At 40.8% G+C, this 17,500-nt stretch overlaps 2 protein-coding genes across 2 annotated transcripts in view; both read left to right on the plus strand.

Moving 5' to 3' along the window:
* The window catches only part of LOC134191053 (large proline-rich protein bag6-A-like), a 10,191-nt gene extending 2,352 nt beyond the window's left edge, over positions 1–7,839 (plus strand). Inside the window, exons 9-20 of the mRNA XM_062659611.1 lie at positions 663–1,539; positions 1,969–2,194; positions 2,625–2,702; positions 2,757–2,926; positions 3,162–3,215; positions 3,388–3,490; positions 3,551–3,681; positions 3,830–4,039; positions 4,894–5,004; positions 5,066–5,173; positions 5,225–5,324; positions 7,669–7,839. Coding sequence (XP_062515595.1) covers positions 663–1,539; positions 1,969–2,194; positions 2,625–2,702; positions 2,757–2,926; positions 3,162–3,215; positions 3,388–3,490; positions 3,551–3,681; positions 3,830–4,039; positions 4,894–5,004; positions 5,066–5,173; positions 5,225–5,324; positions 7,669–7,835 — 2,335 coding nt within the window. The 3' untranslated portion in view covers positions 7,836–7,839. The remainder of the gene's footprint in view (positions 1–662; positions 1,540–1,968; positions 2,195–2,624; positions 2,703–2,756; positions 2,927–3,161; positions 3,216–3,387; positions 3,491–3,550; positions 3,682–3,829; positions 4,040–4,893; positions 5,005–5,065; positions 5,174–5,224; positions 5,325–7,668) is intronic.
* A 156-nt stretch (positions 7,840–7,995) lies between these two features.
* Positions 7,996–17,500, plus strand: part of LOC134191052 (serine/threonine-protein kinase N2-like) — an 18,766-nt gene continuing 9,261 nt past the window's right edge. The window contains exons 1-8 of the mRNA XM_062659610.1: positions 7,996–8,128; positions 8,292–8,526; positions 8,916–9,346; positions 10,110–10,254; positions 10,536–10,844; positions 11,177–11,289; positions 11,415–11,558; positions 15,436–15,520. Coding sequence (XP_062515594.1) covers positions 8,108–8,128; positions 8,292–8,526; positions 8,916–9,346; positions 10,110–10,254; positions 10,536–10,844; positions 11,177–11,289; positions 11,415–11,558; positions 15,436–15,520 — 1,483 coding nt within the window. The 5' untranslated portion in view covers positions 7,996–8,107. The remainder of the gene's footprint in view (positions 8,129–8,291; positions 8,527–8,915; positions 9,347–10,109; positions 10,255–10,535; positions 10,845–11,176; positions 11,290–11,414; positions 11,559–15,435; positions 15,521–17,500) is intronic.

A 17,500-nucleotide genomic window follows, 5' to 3' on the forward strand; every position in this document is an offset into this window, starting at 1 on the left:
ACTATTTATTATTTTTTATATTTTATTATATTATTATTTTCTATTTTCTATTTTTCAATGTTTTAAAATTTTTAATTTTTTTATTTTCTAATTTTATTATTTTTTTAATTTTTAATTTTTTACTTTTTGTACATTTTTATTAGTTTTTTATTTTAATTTTTAATGTTTAGTTTTTATTATTATTACTATTCATTATTATTTTTTATATTTTATTTCATTATTATTTTCTATTTTTTATTTTTCAATGTTTTAAAAAAATTTTATTTTTACAATAATTTTTTATTTCTTCTACTTTTTAATGTTTTTCTTAATTTTTTTAATTTTTAAATAAATTTTTAATTATATATTTTTAATTTTCTATTTGTTAAATGTTTTTTTAATTTTTAATTTTCTATTTGTTAAATGTTTTTTTAATTTTTAATTTTATTTTTATTTTTACTGTTATTATTCTTTTCTTAATTTTAAAATTTTATGTTTTGTATTTTTATTTTTATATATTTTTAATTTTTATTTTTCTATTTTTTAATTTTATTTTTATTTTCTATTTTAATTCTTAATTTTTAATTAATTTTTTAATTTTTCTATTTTAATTTTAATTTAATTTTTTATATTTTACTCATTGACAAACTCCTAGCCACCGTCATTTGTTTCTACATTGACAGGTCCACCGATTTATCCAACATTTTAACAGAAATTGCGGCCGTCACTCATCACTTAGTGCCACACATACGATCCCTCGCCGAGAACCCACCACGGAGCAGCCACCAACTACAACCACCTATCGACCATTCAACCACCAGACGGCTCAGCCAGCTATTCCAATTACTAAGTCAAGCATGTTCAGCTCTCAGTGATTTCGAAATTGGATACGAAGATCTAGTAGACGATCAAGTACGACTCAATCGGAGACAATCAGAGCAACAGAACCGTAGACAAACGCAAGAGCAACCACGAACCTCACAGAGTGGAGTACCGGGCGGCGAGGAATCTCGGACATCAGGAGGTCAGTCTGGCCGCGAGGCGTCGCAATCTAGTCAAATGAACCAACAAATGGCAGACGCCATTTCACGAGTGATTGGCGCTCCGGTCGCTCGTATGGAGATCGAAATGGATCAGTACGAGGCTCCGCTTCAGGAGATGCTCGCTCACGGATTGTTGGCATCCGGACAGACGCCACGTTCGGAGAACAACGCGGAGAGACCGAGTGTTGAGTTTATGGTCAATTTTATTCAACATGTTCCTGTAGAACAAGGAGCAGGAAGACAGCAGTCGCAGCAATCGACTCTGAGTGAGTCGCCACAGCAGCAGCGACAGCAGCTTGGGTTTCTTCGCTCGTTTGCCGAGTTGTTTCCGATGATTGCAGCCAACAGACGTCAAGGAGGACGAGAGGAAACCGAACGTAGTGAAGGAAGACGTCAAGGGAGTCGGGACGTGCGACAGTCACGTGGGGGCGAAACACGAAGCTCGGCGTCTGAAAGTCCAGAGCAATCGGGAGGGTCACAGACTGTGCAGTCGACATCCACGGAGATGCAAGACAAGGTACCTACCGTAATTTGTATTGATATTAATATTGTAATATACATTGTATTGATATTAATATTATAATTTGTATTGATATTAATATTATATTTAATTTTATAAATTGTATTGATATCAATAGTATAATTAATTTTGTTAATTGTATTGATATTAATATTATAATCAATTTTATAATTTGTATTAATATTAATATTATAATCAATTTTATAATTTGTATTATTATTAATATTATAATCAATTTTATAATTTGTATTGATATTAATAGTATAATTAATTTCATAAATTGTATTGATATTAATATTATATTTAATTTCATAAATTGTATTGATATTAATATTATATTTAATTTCATAAATTGTATTGATATTAATATTATATTTAATTTCATATAAAATTATTATCATTACAAACATCATGTGATCCATGCAGCAAACATCACGTGACCACAGAGAAGAACAAGAGCAGCGAGGGACACGTGAGGAGAGCCGTCGAGTCGAGCAGATGGATACAGGAGATGGAGCCAGTAGTGCAGCTGGGGACGAATCCAGAAGTCGTCAGTTTCCGATTTTTCCTTCTTCGCTGTCTCCTGAACTGTTTAGAAGTGTTTCAGAAACACTTCTTCAGGCTGTCACATCGGCGTACACGAATCCATCGGGTTAGTCGACTTGTAGACTCTCTGGTTGGCTGTCATGCTTTCCCATGCAAACGCTAGTTTAGTTTATTGTCTGCGGTACAACATACTATAATAATGGCCAATGTTTCCATTTTATTTGTCTGTTTGTTTGTTTATCTGTTTTTCCATTTGTTTGTTTATCTGTTTGTTTATCTGTTTGGTTGTCTGTTTGTTTGTTTGTCTATTAAATTTATCTATTTGTTTATCTGTTTTTTTATCTGTTTATTTGTTTATCTATTTGTTTATCTGTTTGTTTGTTTGCCTATTTGTCTTTATCTCTTTGCTTGTTTGTTTGACTATTTGTCTATCTACCTGTCTGCTTGTCTGTCTAATCTCTTCTCAAGGTGTTTTAACATCACCTCATTACTTTGTTCTTTTGGTACTCTATGACCATCACTGTTCCCTTATACAGAGCAGCAGCCATCTGTTCATGAGGTGTTTTCTGGCCTGGCCGACATGTTTGGTGCACATCAACGAGAGGATCACGGCAGTGCGCAGACCACATTTTTACTTAAGATCTCGTTATCTTAATTGCTTATTTCAGGTTTGTTTGGTCGTCTGATGGACACCGTTTGGACTTCTCTCACGGCACCCGAAGCTCTCGGTTTGTTTCGTGGACTCGTCGAGCCTCTAGAGAAGCTGCATGCACCGTTTAGAGAGTTTATTAGTAAAGAGTTGCTACACGGCGTTCCACTGAGGGACGACAACGTCGAGGTAAAGTTTAACTGTTATCATAAGTCAATTGTTTCTTTATTTTTTTGTGTTTCTAATAGTTAGAGTACGTGTGTGTGTGTGTGTGTGTGTGTGTGTGTGTGTGTGTGTGTGCGTGCACGTGCGCGTGCGTGTGCGTGTGTGTGTGTGTGCATTATTCTGTCTCTGTCTGTCTGCTTGCTTGTTGATTGACATGGTGCTATTGAATGTTTGTGTTCAAGTTTGATGTCGTTTACAGGAGGCTGTGAATGTTCTTCTTGAAGGCGAAGATACAGCGATTGACTTCATATTGGTAGGGCATCCATTCCACTGTTTGTGTACACACACACACACACACACACACACACACACACACACACACACACACACACACACACACACACACAAACACACACACACAGTGACACACGCAGTGACACACACACACACACACATTCTGACACGTTCATTTCTTTCTCTTTTAGTCTGATTGTCATATTCGCAACGGCATTGACTTACGTGCCACGTTGCTTCAATCAGCCAGAAGACACAGTCGTCACGTCATTCGCATCATTCAACGAGACTACGGTGAGCAGCAACTTTCATCTCATTGAGAATTACGAAGCCAACTTTGATATCAATCAACAGATACTCCATGTGGGTTTGCAAACGCTTTGAAAACGGCATTCATTAGTGGCATCTCAGAGCTCAGCCATCTGGCAGTTTACGGACTTGATGGAGATTACAATCTCTTGCATGAGACCCTCAGGAGCAGACTGGTATGATGTTGTCTGCTGGATATATGTATACACATGTACACACACACACACACACACACACACACACACACACACACACACACACACACACGTGCACGTGCACGTGCACATACAGGATGACTTGTTAACACGTTCGACCGTCTTTCAGGCCGCAATTTGGCAGTTTCCTCCGGCCGTCGAGGAGTTCCATCGCTGTTCATATCAACTCTGCATTGGTGAATACATTGATTCGATGTTTATCAACCATCCTTTGTCGGATGAGGAAATCCAGCCATTGGTTGTTCGTATTAATAGCTTGCCGCCGGCCGTGGCAGTAGCCAATGCTGAATGTCAGACTGAAAGAGAGAGGCAAACGGAGGTACATCTGCATAATGCATTTCACTGTAGATCAACCGTATTGCCAACTCTAGCTGTTAATTAATTAATATAAATTATTTATTATTATGTATATATACATATTAATTAATTACATATACTAAATAATTTGTAATAATTATTTAATTAATAATTTAATTGTAATTAATGTAAATATAGCAATTAATAATTGTGTTAATTATTAGATATCAATTATTTAAAACTATTAATATCAACTGTTGATATGTATTATTTTATGATAATTATTTAATTAAATAATAATTTATATTAATATCAACTGTTAATACTTATTATTTTATGATAATTATTTAATTAAATAATAATTTATATTAATTATTAGATATTAATTATTTAAAAATTATTAATATTAACTATTAATACTAACTATTAATACTAAATATTTAATTAAATAATTATTTAAAACAATATTAATATCAACTGTTAATACTTATTATTTTATGATAATTATTTAATTAAATAAAAAAATAGTTTATATTAATTATTAGATATTAGTTATTTTAAAACTATTAATATCAACTGTTGATACTAAGTATTTAATTGAATAATATTTTTATGTTAATTATTAGATATTAATTATTTATAATATTAATATCAACTGTCTATTCTAATTATAATTAATATAATATTAATATCAACTGTTGATACTTAATATTGTACTATAATCATTTAATTAATTAATAATTTATGATACTTATTAGATATTAATAAATAATAATTACAATTAATTATTATAATAAATAGTTATTATTTCAAAATAATATCAATTGTTGATATTAATATCATTTCACATATTGTATATCACAACAATCATTATAGAACATTGTCAAGCGGACGTCATTTTCTCTGCCTCAGTGGCTGCAATTGGTTCCCGATCAACTTCCAGAGGTCGACATCGGCAGAGAAGAATGGCACCAGTCAATAGACAATGTCATCACGTGTGCGCGATCACTTCCTTTTGTTTTCTCACTCTTTGTTTTCTCTCTTACAGGAAATGGTCGCCGTTGTTACTCGAGATCTACAGACACAGAAATCCATGCCGGGACAACGAGCGTTTAGTGATGCTTATACGAGTTGTATTCCACCCAAGAGGAGAAAGGTGAGTCTGTTGTGTTTGGTTGTGACGAAGTTGTGAGGTATGTTGGTGCAGGCTGCTGAGGTGGTCAGCGGCTCGGCTCAAGAGGCGACAGGAGATACGCTCCGTAGTGCTATTGTTGCGGCGGGAGTCAGAAGTTCAGTTGTAGTTGATGGTAATGGTTTGTGTTGTTGTGTTTGAGTTGTTGTATATGTGTCTGTTTGTTGGTCTATGTGTATGTCTGTCTGTGTGTCTGTGTGTCTCTCTGCACGTCTGTCTGTTTGTCTGTCTGCACGTCTGTCTGTTTGTCTGTCTGTTTGTCTGTCTGTGTGTCTGTCTGTTTGCCTGTGTGTCTGTCTGTGTGTCTGTCTGCATGTTTGTCTGTCTGTGTGTCTGTCTGTTGTCTGTCTATGTGTCTGTCTGTTGGCTGGCTGGCTGGCTGGCTGTCTATGTGTTTGTCTGCATGTCTGTCTGTGTCTGTCTGTCTGTCTGTCTGTCATCTGTTTGTCTGTCTGTCTGTCATTGTGTGTGTGTGTGTGTGTGTGTGTGTGTGTGTGTGTGTGTGTGTGTCAGTCTCTCTGGTCTATTTCCACCTGCTGTGTGTTGTCGTGTTAGTTAATTTGTGTGTATTATATATTTGAATGTACACACAGCATCTGGTTTACAGTGTGCGAAATAGTCTTTGACTGACCACCGGACATCATGTACTGTCAATTTAAACTTTGCCGGACATTAGAAACGTCTGGTCAGACATTCCAATCCTGGCAAATACTACTTATCACTTACAATTCATCATATATATTTTTTTCTTACAATACATTTTCTCTACTCTAATATAGTTTCCCAACCCCAACCCCAACACAGCTATCTCAAATTAACCCAAAAATATCTTCCCTACTCTCATATGCTAGTCTCTCTAAAACCATCTTAGAATTGTAAAGCCAAAGTTTGATGGACAACTGTTGATGGAGGTGTGAGGTGGCTTGGCTGACGGTCAGGTGGTTATGCAGTACTGATCTCTGTGCAATTGATTTCGAAACGTCGAGGCTGTGAGACAACCGAAGACCAAAAGTTTCAGCCACAAAAGTTATATACATTCTTGCCGGGTCCAATGGACACCTGCTTGAGAGGAAAGACCTTGCAATACCTCCTCAAGGAGTGTAGCAATTACACGTTCAAGCAAACGTGTACACACACTGATCCCACCACATCTTTTCCAACAACTGAGTCCACCACACTGGATATACAAGCACAAGGAAAAAAGTGGTCTGGGTGGAGGCATGTTTCCCCATTCAAATATAGTTGATGGTTACTGTAGTGGATTAATTCATGACAATTATCATGGGTTGCCGCAGTAATTCGAGGTTGGTACACGTGTCCATGTATTTGTGTTGCCAAACCAAATCTCTTGGAATACACTGCACGAACAGATTGATAAAGGACACTTGCCACCGCAGCTGGTTGCTCGAGGATGCCTGACCAAGTGCTAGCTTTCATGGCTCTAGATGACACTTTGATGTTGCATGCCTTTGATAAAAGAGTCATATGCATGCAATTAGTACAACCCACCTGACAAATTACTAAAAAAGTCTGACTAAAAAAGTGTCCATTGTTTGGGATAGCCATGAAGAGAGAGACACACTTTCATCGCTTCCTCGACTCTGCCCTGCTTGGCTACAAACCCATCCGCGTAAATTCCTGCATGCCCCGTTTCGTGCAGCCAGCCCCTCCCCCTTTTGACTTCCGTTGGCGTGTCCTACCCAGTGAGTTTGGAACGTCATCTTTGTCTGCCTAGGCGCCATACCTCTATACGTGGAAACTGCAATTGTTTCAAGAACATGCACTACGCTACGCTGGTGGCAGTTTTTTTAGTTCAAGGACTTCTTGCTCTCCTATCAACCTAATCATCTTCAGGTTCCTATAGCCCCTACAGAAAACATCACACTCAAGTATCTCTGAGTTTTCTATCCTGCTGCGTTCACGGTGTACGGTCCGTGGCTGTCTGCTGCATTTTTGTTGCGCGTGTACATAAGCGCCCACATCCGGGATTTAACAAATGCACGTTCAGCTAGACAGTATGTACAGTACACGTACGATGCGCGGCTGTTTGCGTTTGTTTCGTGCACAAGCTGCTGAAACTACGGTTGTTGACATGAAGTTGGGATGTGCGAGGATGTGGGTTGCTCATACGGAATTCCACACCTGAATGCCGCTACGCCACCGGACAAAATGTCCGACGAAATCACGAATGACTGGACAAATGCTTTGTTCAGTCGGTAAATGTCCGATGTCCGGCCGTTATTTCGCACACTGGTTTAGATCGTCACTGAATTTGTTTTATAACATTAGATAACGTATTGTCTGTCTGTCTGTCTGTCTGTTTGTCTGTCTGTTTGTCTGTCCTTTTGTCTGTCCTTTTGTCTGTCTGTCTGTCTGTCTGTCTGTCCTCTCTTGGTCAACTATCTCTCGTCTGCCCTCCAGCTCGTTTCCTAATTTATTCCTCTTGTGATTCTCCTCAGATATTGTACGAGACGCCGTCACACACCCCGGACTCTCAGACACCTACACCCGCGAGCTGCAGTTGCAACTGGAAGAGCGCATAGCACGTGACACTGACTTCGACCCGGACGCCTTTCCCAACTCGGCTCTCTGTTTCCGACACGACGACAACTCACGTCGCAGCTAGAAACGCAACAGTATTGCTACATTAGTGTGTGTGTAGGTAAGCAGTTACATGCACACGGGAACTGATTGAATGTAAGTAGCAGTCACATCCGGGAGGGATGTGTGAAATTAGTTGAATATCCCGGATATTAAATACCATCCTTTCGCTTCCGACTCTCATCCTCACGAGATAGATTCCCTTTCAGGCGCTCGTTCGCTTCGTCTCGAACGCTCCTCTTCTCACTCTCACTCGCGTCACGTGACGACACACCGGTGTCAAGAACCGCGACGAAAATGGCCGAAGGCGCAGTCAAGGTGAGAACTATTTCACTCCGCATACATCCTCAACATCTCAGCATGTCGCGTGCGAACTGTCGAGCGTGTTGGTCGCGTGTTGACGAGGAGAAAATTGAGTCATGTATCCGCCATGCGCACTCCGCCTCACTCCGCCACTTTCTCTCATTCTCTCTCTGCGCAGAACGGCGAGCGAGAGGCGAGTGTCGGTGCCTACGACCTCGATATGATCAAGGACAGTCTGAAGGCGGAGATACGACGCGAGTTGAAGATCAAGGAGGGCGCTGAGAACCTCGCGAAGGTGGCGAAGGACAAACGGTCGCGCAGCGAGGTGAGCTCGATACTCAAGCAGTCGAATCACAAGCTACAGGAGCTGCACAAGCAGTTGAACGAGGTCAACGCTCAGGTGTCGGATACGGGTAAGAAATCGCGTCGCAAACGGCTCGATTCGTTGCGCGGTGCATGCACCCGGAAGTGAGTTGCTACAGTGTGAGATTCGATGGGAGGCGAGCTAGTTGAGTGGGAGTGGATGGGGTTGTCGTGCTGTTGTTCGACTCGAGCTCGTATTCGGAAGTCATTATTTAGGGAGTGGGTCTTACTCATTCCCTTACCCTCTGGCATGCATGAGATCCATCCACCACACTGAGGTTTGATGACTTCCGGGTATTTGCTAAAGTGTTGGGATAATGTGGGGCGAGTTGCGGGTCCTAAAGCGGTATGTTTACCTTTCCTCCCTCTTGTGTCTCTGTTGGCTTCTTCTCTTGTCTGTTGCTGTGGTGATTGGTCATTCAATACGATTGTTGTATAGGTGCTCTCTTCCCTCGTGGGGCCACATCACCTGGTGATGTGCCTTCCGGTGAGGCAGCTCGTTCTCGCTTGGACAAACTGGAAAAACAATTAGCAGTCGAACTAAAAGTAAAACAAGGCGCCGAGAACATGATGAAAATGTACGAGGACAGGAAGGACAAACGAATGCTCACTGAAGCGATGCAGATGTTGGCCGATGCCAAACAGAAGGTGGAGGTTCTGAGGATGAAGATACTGCAGGAGCAGACGCAGAGCCTGTTGGCTGCTGAGGAGGCGAACGATAGGAATGGTGAGCATAATGCTCAGAGTGAGATGATGGAGTTGGAGGAGAGGATCGAGGAGTTGAAGCATCGGATCGATATTGAAACGAGAGTCGTCGCTGGGTGTAAGAATATTTTGAGGACTTTTCCAGATAAGAAGGCTCTCTTGGAGGTGTGTGTGTGTGTGTGTGTGTGTGTGTGTGTGTGTGTGTGTGTGTGTGTGTGTGTGTGTGTGTGTGTGTTGAATGACGAGAATCGTTAAAGTGATTATGGATTGTTTGTGTTCGCCTGTTAGTTTGTCTTTTGCTGATCATCTGTCTGTTGGTCTGTCTTCTACTAGACAGTTATGACTATTCATCTGATTTTCTATTTTTTTATTTTTCTTTCTGTTTGTCTGTCTATCTGTCTCTTTGTCTGTCTGTTTGTCTCTGTTTGTCTGTCTGTCTCTCTGTTTGTGTGTGTGTGTCTGTCTGTCTGTTTGTCTGTCTGTCTGTGTGTCTGTCCATTTGCCTGTCTATCCGTCGGTCTGTCAGTTTGTCCATCTGTTTGTTTGGTGTAAATGAGACAATGTCAATTGTCAAGGTAGTCTATTTTTAGCTAATACTTAGAGACCAATGAAAACATTTAGGTAGTGTATCTTTTGTTAGTGTCTGGTGGCTGTATGTTTAGTAGCTGTGCCACACAAGCAACCTATGTGATAAACAAGAAGCCATAGACACACCCTATAAAAGGAACAACAAATCACACTCAAGCATACACACACACACACACACACACACACACACACACACACACACACACACACACACACACACACACTGTTGTATCTAGTGATCTTTTCTGTTGTGTTTGTCTTGTTGTAGGTCTTGTTGTAGTACGTTGATCAATTTATGTTTGTTTACTTGTGTGTAACGTATTGGTCGTGGTGTTTGTAGGCACAGACGAGACTGGAGGAATCGTCGCATAAACTGGAGCTGCTGAGATTGTCGCTTGATCATCGAATAACGGAGAAGGAAGGATCAGTTGTGAACGAGAACGGACGGAGAAGGAGCACTGAAATTTTGGCTCATGATAAACATTGTAGGAATTGAGTAGAAGAGTGGCACATGTTCACACACACACACACACACACATACACACACACACACACACACACACACACACACACACACACACACACACACACAGAGGCACGCATGCATGCACACATATGCAGTCACACACACACACACACACACACACACACACACACACACACACACACACACGCAGTCACACACACACACACACACACACACACACACACACACACACACACACCTCTTCCGTATGTACGTACTTATTTGTTTGTGTGTGTGTAGTCGATCATCTTATTGAAGACACGGTAGGCGCTACAAACTCGTCTCCACTCAGTGCTCGTCGACCGTCTACGGTAGTAGCCAGAACTGCCGCCATCACAGGCACTCTGTTTGTCAGTCTGACGGGCGTCGATGACTTGATGGATCCCGTTCAGAGAGTACGGAGAGCGAGTGGTTCGTCTGTCGTTCCGGCACGAGGCTACACTCTTAGTGCCCCGATACAGAGTGGTAATCTTGATGTGGCTAAGGAGCATTATAGGACGAAGTCGATGAGGACGAGATTTAGTGGAAGTACTCCGGATACGATGTCTGGTGAGGAGTGATCTCTTACTGTGTGATATGAATTTGATACTATGGGTGTGTCATATGTTGACTTGCTTGCATGCGTGCATGTCTGTCTATGTGTCTGTCTGTTTGTCTGTCTGTCTGTCTGTCTGTCTGTCTGTGTTTGTTGTTTGTCTGTCTGTCTGTTTGTCTGTATGTATGTATGTATATATGTATCTATGTATCTATGTAAGTATGTATGTATGTATGTATGTCTGTTTGTCTTCCTCCCTGCATGTATTTGGTCTTACCCGCTTTGTACATCTTCATCAATTCTTTAGTATCCACCACATATCGTTGTGACCAGTTCTGTTTCACAGGCAATAGCATAAAAGCGATCGTAAAGCTTGACCAAAAAGAAGTTGCTCACACAGCGTGGAAAATTCCCTCCAGCAACGCATGGGAACAAGCGTTCAAAATCGATCTTGACAGGGTGAGAAGAACACACAAATCACTTTTTGTGAGGCAATACCTACGACTTGTATCTCATTTTCTGTTGACATTTGCATTTCATTTTCTGTTGACATTTGCCTTTCATTTTCTGTTCACATTTTCTAGTCTCGAGAGCTTGAAATCACATTTTTTCATCATGGGACGAGCTCACTCTGTGGGCTGGTGTACCTTCGACTCGGCGCATTTTTGGACTCTAAACTTCATTCGCTTGCTCTGCCAGTCGAGCCACAAGGACAAGTTTATCTACAAGTAAGTTGTTTTTGAGTTGGTTGTGGGATCTGTGTTGAGTGGTGGTGTTGCTTGGTTGGATACCAACAAACGGACGAACATGGGCAAACAAAAAAAGAATAGAGAAAATCAAATGGACAGACAGACAGACAGACAGACAGACTTGATCCCTTTTAACCAATAAGTAGTTAAATATATTGTATTTAGTTGTGATTTGTTTTCTCTTGCTTTTATTGTCATACGACAAACTTAGTTAGTCATTTGCTATTGTATCCTAATTCAAATATGAAAAATATATGTATTGACAGACAGACAGACAGACACACAGACAGACAGACAAACAGACAGGCAGACAGCAGACAAACACATAGACAGAAAGACAAACAGACAGATAGACAGATTGTTATATTTGAACTCTTACTCTACTAATAACAATCGCTAACTTTACGTATACATAACAATAATAGTCAATGAACAAAATGTTGAGCGTCTTTATCATACAGAAAATCATCAAAATTGCACTTAGACAACTTCGACAACTATTTAAAAATCACACGAGAGTTGAGAGTTGCAAGACTGTACAACTACAGACAGTTGCTTTCTCCATCTATCTCTAAAGTCTGTTTTGCTGCTCTTCCATTTGCATCTTTTGAAATTTTGGAGATCTTATCGAGATAGTCTTCAGCCATAGGGCCCCAAAAGCCAAAGTGTTTAAAAACCAGTGGAATACATGTTGTATCAGATCCTGCTATAGACTGCTGTTGACCATATTTTGTCATTTTGCGTTTTTCTCTCAACTCAGCTGCATAACCTGATATTTTGGCAGCTGATTGTACGATGTCACAAGAATGTGGATGAGCAAGTGAAATGTCCAATTCTTTTGTCAAGTGCCCAGTGGGATCATATGTTGTTGTTATATCCGGCCTGTTCTCAAAGTCAGTATACCTATTTCTTGGCTCAACTTGATGAGGAATATTTAACTCGTCTAAACATTTAGCCCAAGTTGACACGATTGTATTGTGTTGCCATACTGGGCCACCACCAAACTTGCAGGTCAATAGATGATAACCATGTTCATCAAGTCTTCTACCACAGTCACACTTGGTAACAATCTGGGAATATGGTAAAGGAATACCAAGTCTCAAGAATGCTGCCACACGAAATTCTGAGGACTTTAGAACAAATTTTGGTGCTGAAGGAATAGCTTGAAGCCATGATCCTGCTCCACGTCCCTGACATGACCTTATCCTAGCAGCATGTTTGACAGAGGATGCTTGCATAACACATGTTGCTGCTAAGGTGGAAGGAAGGCTTGCTATTGCCTTGCAAAGATGCTGATAGAAAGGAGGTGGACTCGCACAGTTGAGGCTGTCACATAGATTTATTCTAGATGGAAATCTTTGAGGAATCATGCTCATTGAATAGCACCACGAACCCACAATAGCAGCAGCAGAGATTTGTGTCAAGTTTGTAATGCCAAAACCTCCCAACTTGATCGTAAGAGATGCTTGCTTCCATGTCAGCTCATCAAGTGCACTCAACCCCAATATTGCTGCAAAAGTATCTCATGATAGCTGATCATGAATGTGACAAGCTTGGTGTAAAACTGGAGGAGGCACACACCTTGCTAAATGATTCAGTGTAGGCACATGGCAGTACCGCAGTAAGAGAAGTGCACTTTGAGGATCATTCAAGTTGAGCAGTTGAGAGCAAAGGCCTTCACCGGCAGTCGCTGATTTGCTACATCTAAACTGGACATAAGAATCATTGCCAATAGGCACCCCAAGGATATCAACACCAGACGATACTATGGGAACTGAGAATCTGTTTACATTATTCTCTTTGGCTGATGACAAATATATTTCACACTTTCTATCACAAATTTTCCGGTTGATTGTTTGAAACTCTTTCCATAGATCAGTTAACACTGACTCATACTGTTGACTATAGCCAACCACAAAGATGTCATCCAAGTAAGCCAAATTAGTTAAATTGCTGTGCTTCTTTTGAAGCTTATTGATAACTGGGTGTAAAGACAAAGCAAATAGGAATGGACCTAAGGGGTCACCTTGGTGAACCCCTTCTTCTGATGGAATAACTGACACAGATTTACCATTGAAGTACAGCAATGGACTTGTGATTCCATACATTTGTTGGACATGAGCATGAATTTGGGGAAATTGAATTATCACCTCATCCAACAATTGTTGTCTTGAGACACTATTGAAGGCATTCGATATATCTGTTTTAAGAATTCCCAATTCTGAATCCGACTCTAGCAGCATTTGGATGTGGTGGACTAATATTTCTGATCCTCCTGGCGTAGTTACCCCATTTTGAAGGGGAGCGAAGTAAGTTGCAAGATCTGACTTCAACTGAAGGCAAATAATCTTTGTAGTTAATCGCCTTAGTGTCTCACCTATTGCGATGGGTCTAATATCTCCGTTTCCCTTAGGAAGAGCAATCAATCTTGATGCTGTAAATAAAGGAGCTATGTTGGCAGGTAAGAGACCTTTTGCAATGTGGCAACAAGCCCCAAACAGGAGATCACAGGTGAGAATGTTTTCCGGTAGTAGACGTAGATGCTCATACCTCCAACCCGAAGGACCAGCACCCGACCTCCTTGGTGCTCTTCTCAATGCCTCCAAGAAAACAGACCTTTTCAAGTCTATCTGAGGGTTGTTCACAGTAGAAAGACGTAATTCTTCTGATTGACTAGGATGTTGGTCTTTCAATTTCTCCTCAGTTTCTGGTGACGGTGGTATCAAACCATCACTTGTAAGGATTCTTGCAGCACGAGACAATTCACCACACTTGACAGATTTCAGTGCAGCTCTATACCTTTCCTCCTGATTTTGCTTGGACGACGCATCTACTTTCCGAGATTCTTTGTTTGATGACTGCAAATTCACCAATTCTTTCCAGTGAAAATGTAGGAAACGTTGATGAATAACTTTCACGTCACGCAAACCGGATTTCCCTTTTGGGTGTGGTTTCAGAATCATACGAGGAAGCAACAAAAGAAGTTTCCAACCACCTTTATATTCTGGTTCTTCCTCGATTTTACGTGAAGGAATTTAGGCAACAATCATAGAAAGTTGATCGGAAAGCAAGAGGTACATACTGGACGGAACGCACCGTTAGGGATTGTAAAATGGCATTAATAGATATTGAATCTAGCCACTTCCAGGCTTCCTACTGAGCATTTGACTCTTTCTTATTGATCTCAGGAGTTTGGGCAGAACAAACAGAAGACTGAGAAGCCCGAAAACGACCGTCTACATTGACATCGCTATCTCTTTGCATGGGAGGGGCTCTTTTCACTGTTGAAGATGACGACGATGAAATGAGAAACGTGTTGCATTTAGATACATGTTGATTGAGACGAGTGAACCATTGGTGACATGTAGGGCACTGAACTAGATTATTTTCTCTCACAAAATGAGTGGAACATTTGCTTGGGTCGAGAGATGAACGGAAATGAGCCAAAACTCTCTGGAAAGGACCTTCGTACTTGCAATTCGGAGCAGGACAACTCACAGTAGCCATAACAACGAAACGTCTGAGGAAATGAAGAAATAGAAGAGAGACGAAAAATTCAAACCGACACCACCACATCCGGGAACAGACAGACAGACAGATAGACAGACAAACACTTTTTTAGACAAACAGACAAACACATAGACAGACAGACAGCAGACAAACACAGACAGACAAACACATTTACAGACAGGCAGACAGACAAACACATAGACAAAATAGACAGGCAAACACAGACAGATAGACAGACAAACACTTTTTTAGACAGACAGACAGACAAACAGACAAACACAGACAGACAGACAGGCAAATTAGCTGTAGGATTTCTGTATTGAGTGTTGGTGTTTCGTGGTTGTAGGTTCAGTATGAACAGCCTCAGGTTGATCGACAGCCGGTGAAGCTGAGGAGGCAGAAGAAATTGTTTTTGATTGGAAAGGGGAAAGGTGAGGCTTTCGTGTTTGTAGGGACACCAGTGTACGACAAATCTTCTCTGACTCTCATCTCTAAGTTGTCCCTGGGCTACCATACATAAAAATTTTAGTTGCCCGGTCATTACTCTGGTTGCCCATACACTAAATCCATGACCGCTATTGCTATGGTGCTATAGTTGATTTATGAGAAATCTAGAAGTATTTACAGACAGGCAAAATACAGCTAATAAACAAACAGACAGACAGACAGTGCACATAGATCTTTTACATTTATCACATGTACTAGCATGATGTATTAACTTTGATGTATAAGAATGCATTGACAGACAGAAAGGCAGACAGACATGCAGACAACTAAGTGCAGACAGGATGAGTTCAAAAATTACTGGACGACTCGATTTTCAATTGTGATGCAGCGATACAGTGCAAAAGTGTTACTGCAGAAGATGAGGAGAGTCCAGTGTAGTGCTGACTCAGTTGTGTCAGTAACTCTGTTAGCCTATTGTCAGCTGTTTGACTCTTGGTCTTAGGGCGCGTCTCCACTAGGGCTTAAACATGTTTGCAACCTGTTTAAGTCTGAACATGTGTTAAGAATAATGCGTCTCCACTAGCGTTAAACCTGTTTAACTGTAAACCTTAACAGCTTTTGCTAAACATGTTTCAGAGGTAGTTTAACGAAAGTGGTTTAGGGTTAATGGTCACGTGATAGTAAAGCGCGTTGCACGACAATGGTTGTTAGTTCTTTTGCACTGTTCTTTCTCTTTCTTTGGAGACTACTGGAAGAAGACAGAATTATGCAATGTCAGAGAGTGCGTAAACTGATGCTGAGTGCCAGGAGAGAGCGATTTCGGCGAAGACAGAGACTTGTGTGTCTCTGATTGTCCTTCAGACGACCAGAAGACGATTTCCGACTGTCTGGTGCACAAAAAACGAATTTGCGAGGTACAACAAAGTCCCGGATAATTCTTTTAATAACCCGGAATAAATGGACAAGTGGAGACGCTGTCAACTAAACATGTTTAGAGTCTAAACATGTTTAACGTTAAACATGTTTAAAGAGCAACAAGTGGAGACACAGCCTTAGCTAGGGACCTTTTAGGTTCAATTTGTGTTAGAACTTGCTGATTTTTGGCGTATTGTAGACTGTAATAATGTCACGAGCATAAATGGCACAAAGTAGCACTTCCTTAACACTACAGGCCACACCCAATCTGGCACTTAAATTAACTTGGAAAGACACATGTCTGATATGTCATCTATGACATCTAAATGCTCTCAGTAGGTCTGCAAAAACAGTATACGTATTTATAATTACATTTTGTAGCCAATAAGGGCATGCTTGCTCAGGAAGGAAAGTCAAGCTGGTAGGTAGGGTAGCTGTCAGCTAGTCCCTAGGCAACCGTAGTTTACCGTTTCAGTTGGCTGGACATATTTTTGGTTGTCCCGGGCATCTTGGCAACCGATTTGTCATACACTGGAGACGTCATGAGCATCAAGTTGTAAGTTTGTGTGTAAGGAATCTGGTGATGTGTTGAAATGTTGGACGTGTGCATGTAGGGAGGGATGTATCACTGGGTAGTTAGTTGCAGCTGTAGACGGACAGGGAGATGATAATACAAACAGAGTAATAGGAAGGCAGACAGGTGGATGGATGAGATATGAGAACACAAAGGTGGATGGTCAGATGGACAGACAGACAGACAGATGTAGACAGGTGGACAGACAGACAGACAGAGAAACAGATGGATGGACAGATAGACAGATGGATGGACAGATAGACAGATAGACTGACGGACAGACAGATAGACAACTGGACAGAGACAGATGGACAGACAGGTGGATGGACAGATGGATAGACAGACAGGTGGACGGACAGATGGATAGACAGACAGACGGATAGACAGATGGATGGACAGAGATAGGTGGACAGACAGACAGACAGACAGACAGACAGACGGACAGATGGACAGACATATAGACAAATGGACAGAG

The sequence above is a fragment of the Corticium candelabrum genome, chromosome 15 (assembly GCF_963422355.1).
Source record: "Corticium candelabrum chromosome 15, ooCorCand1.1, whole genome shotgun sequence".
Classification (NCBI taxonomy): Eukaryota; Metazoa; Porifera; class Homoscleromorpha; order Homosclerophorida; family Plakinidae; genus Corticium; species Corticium candelabrum.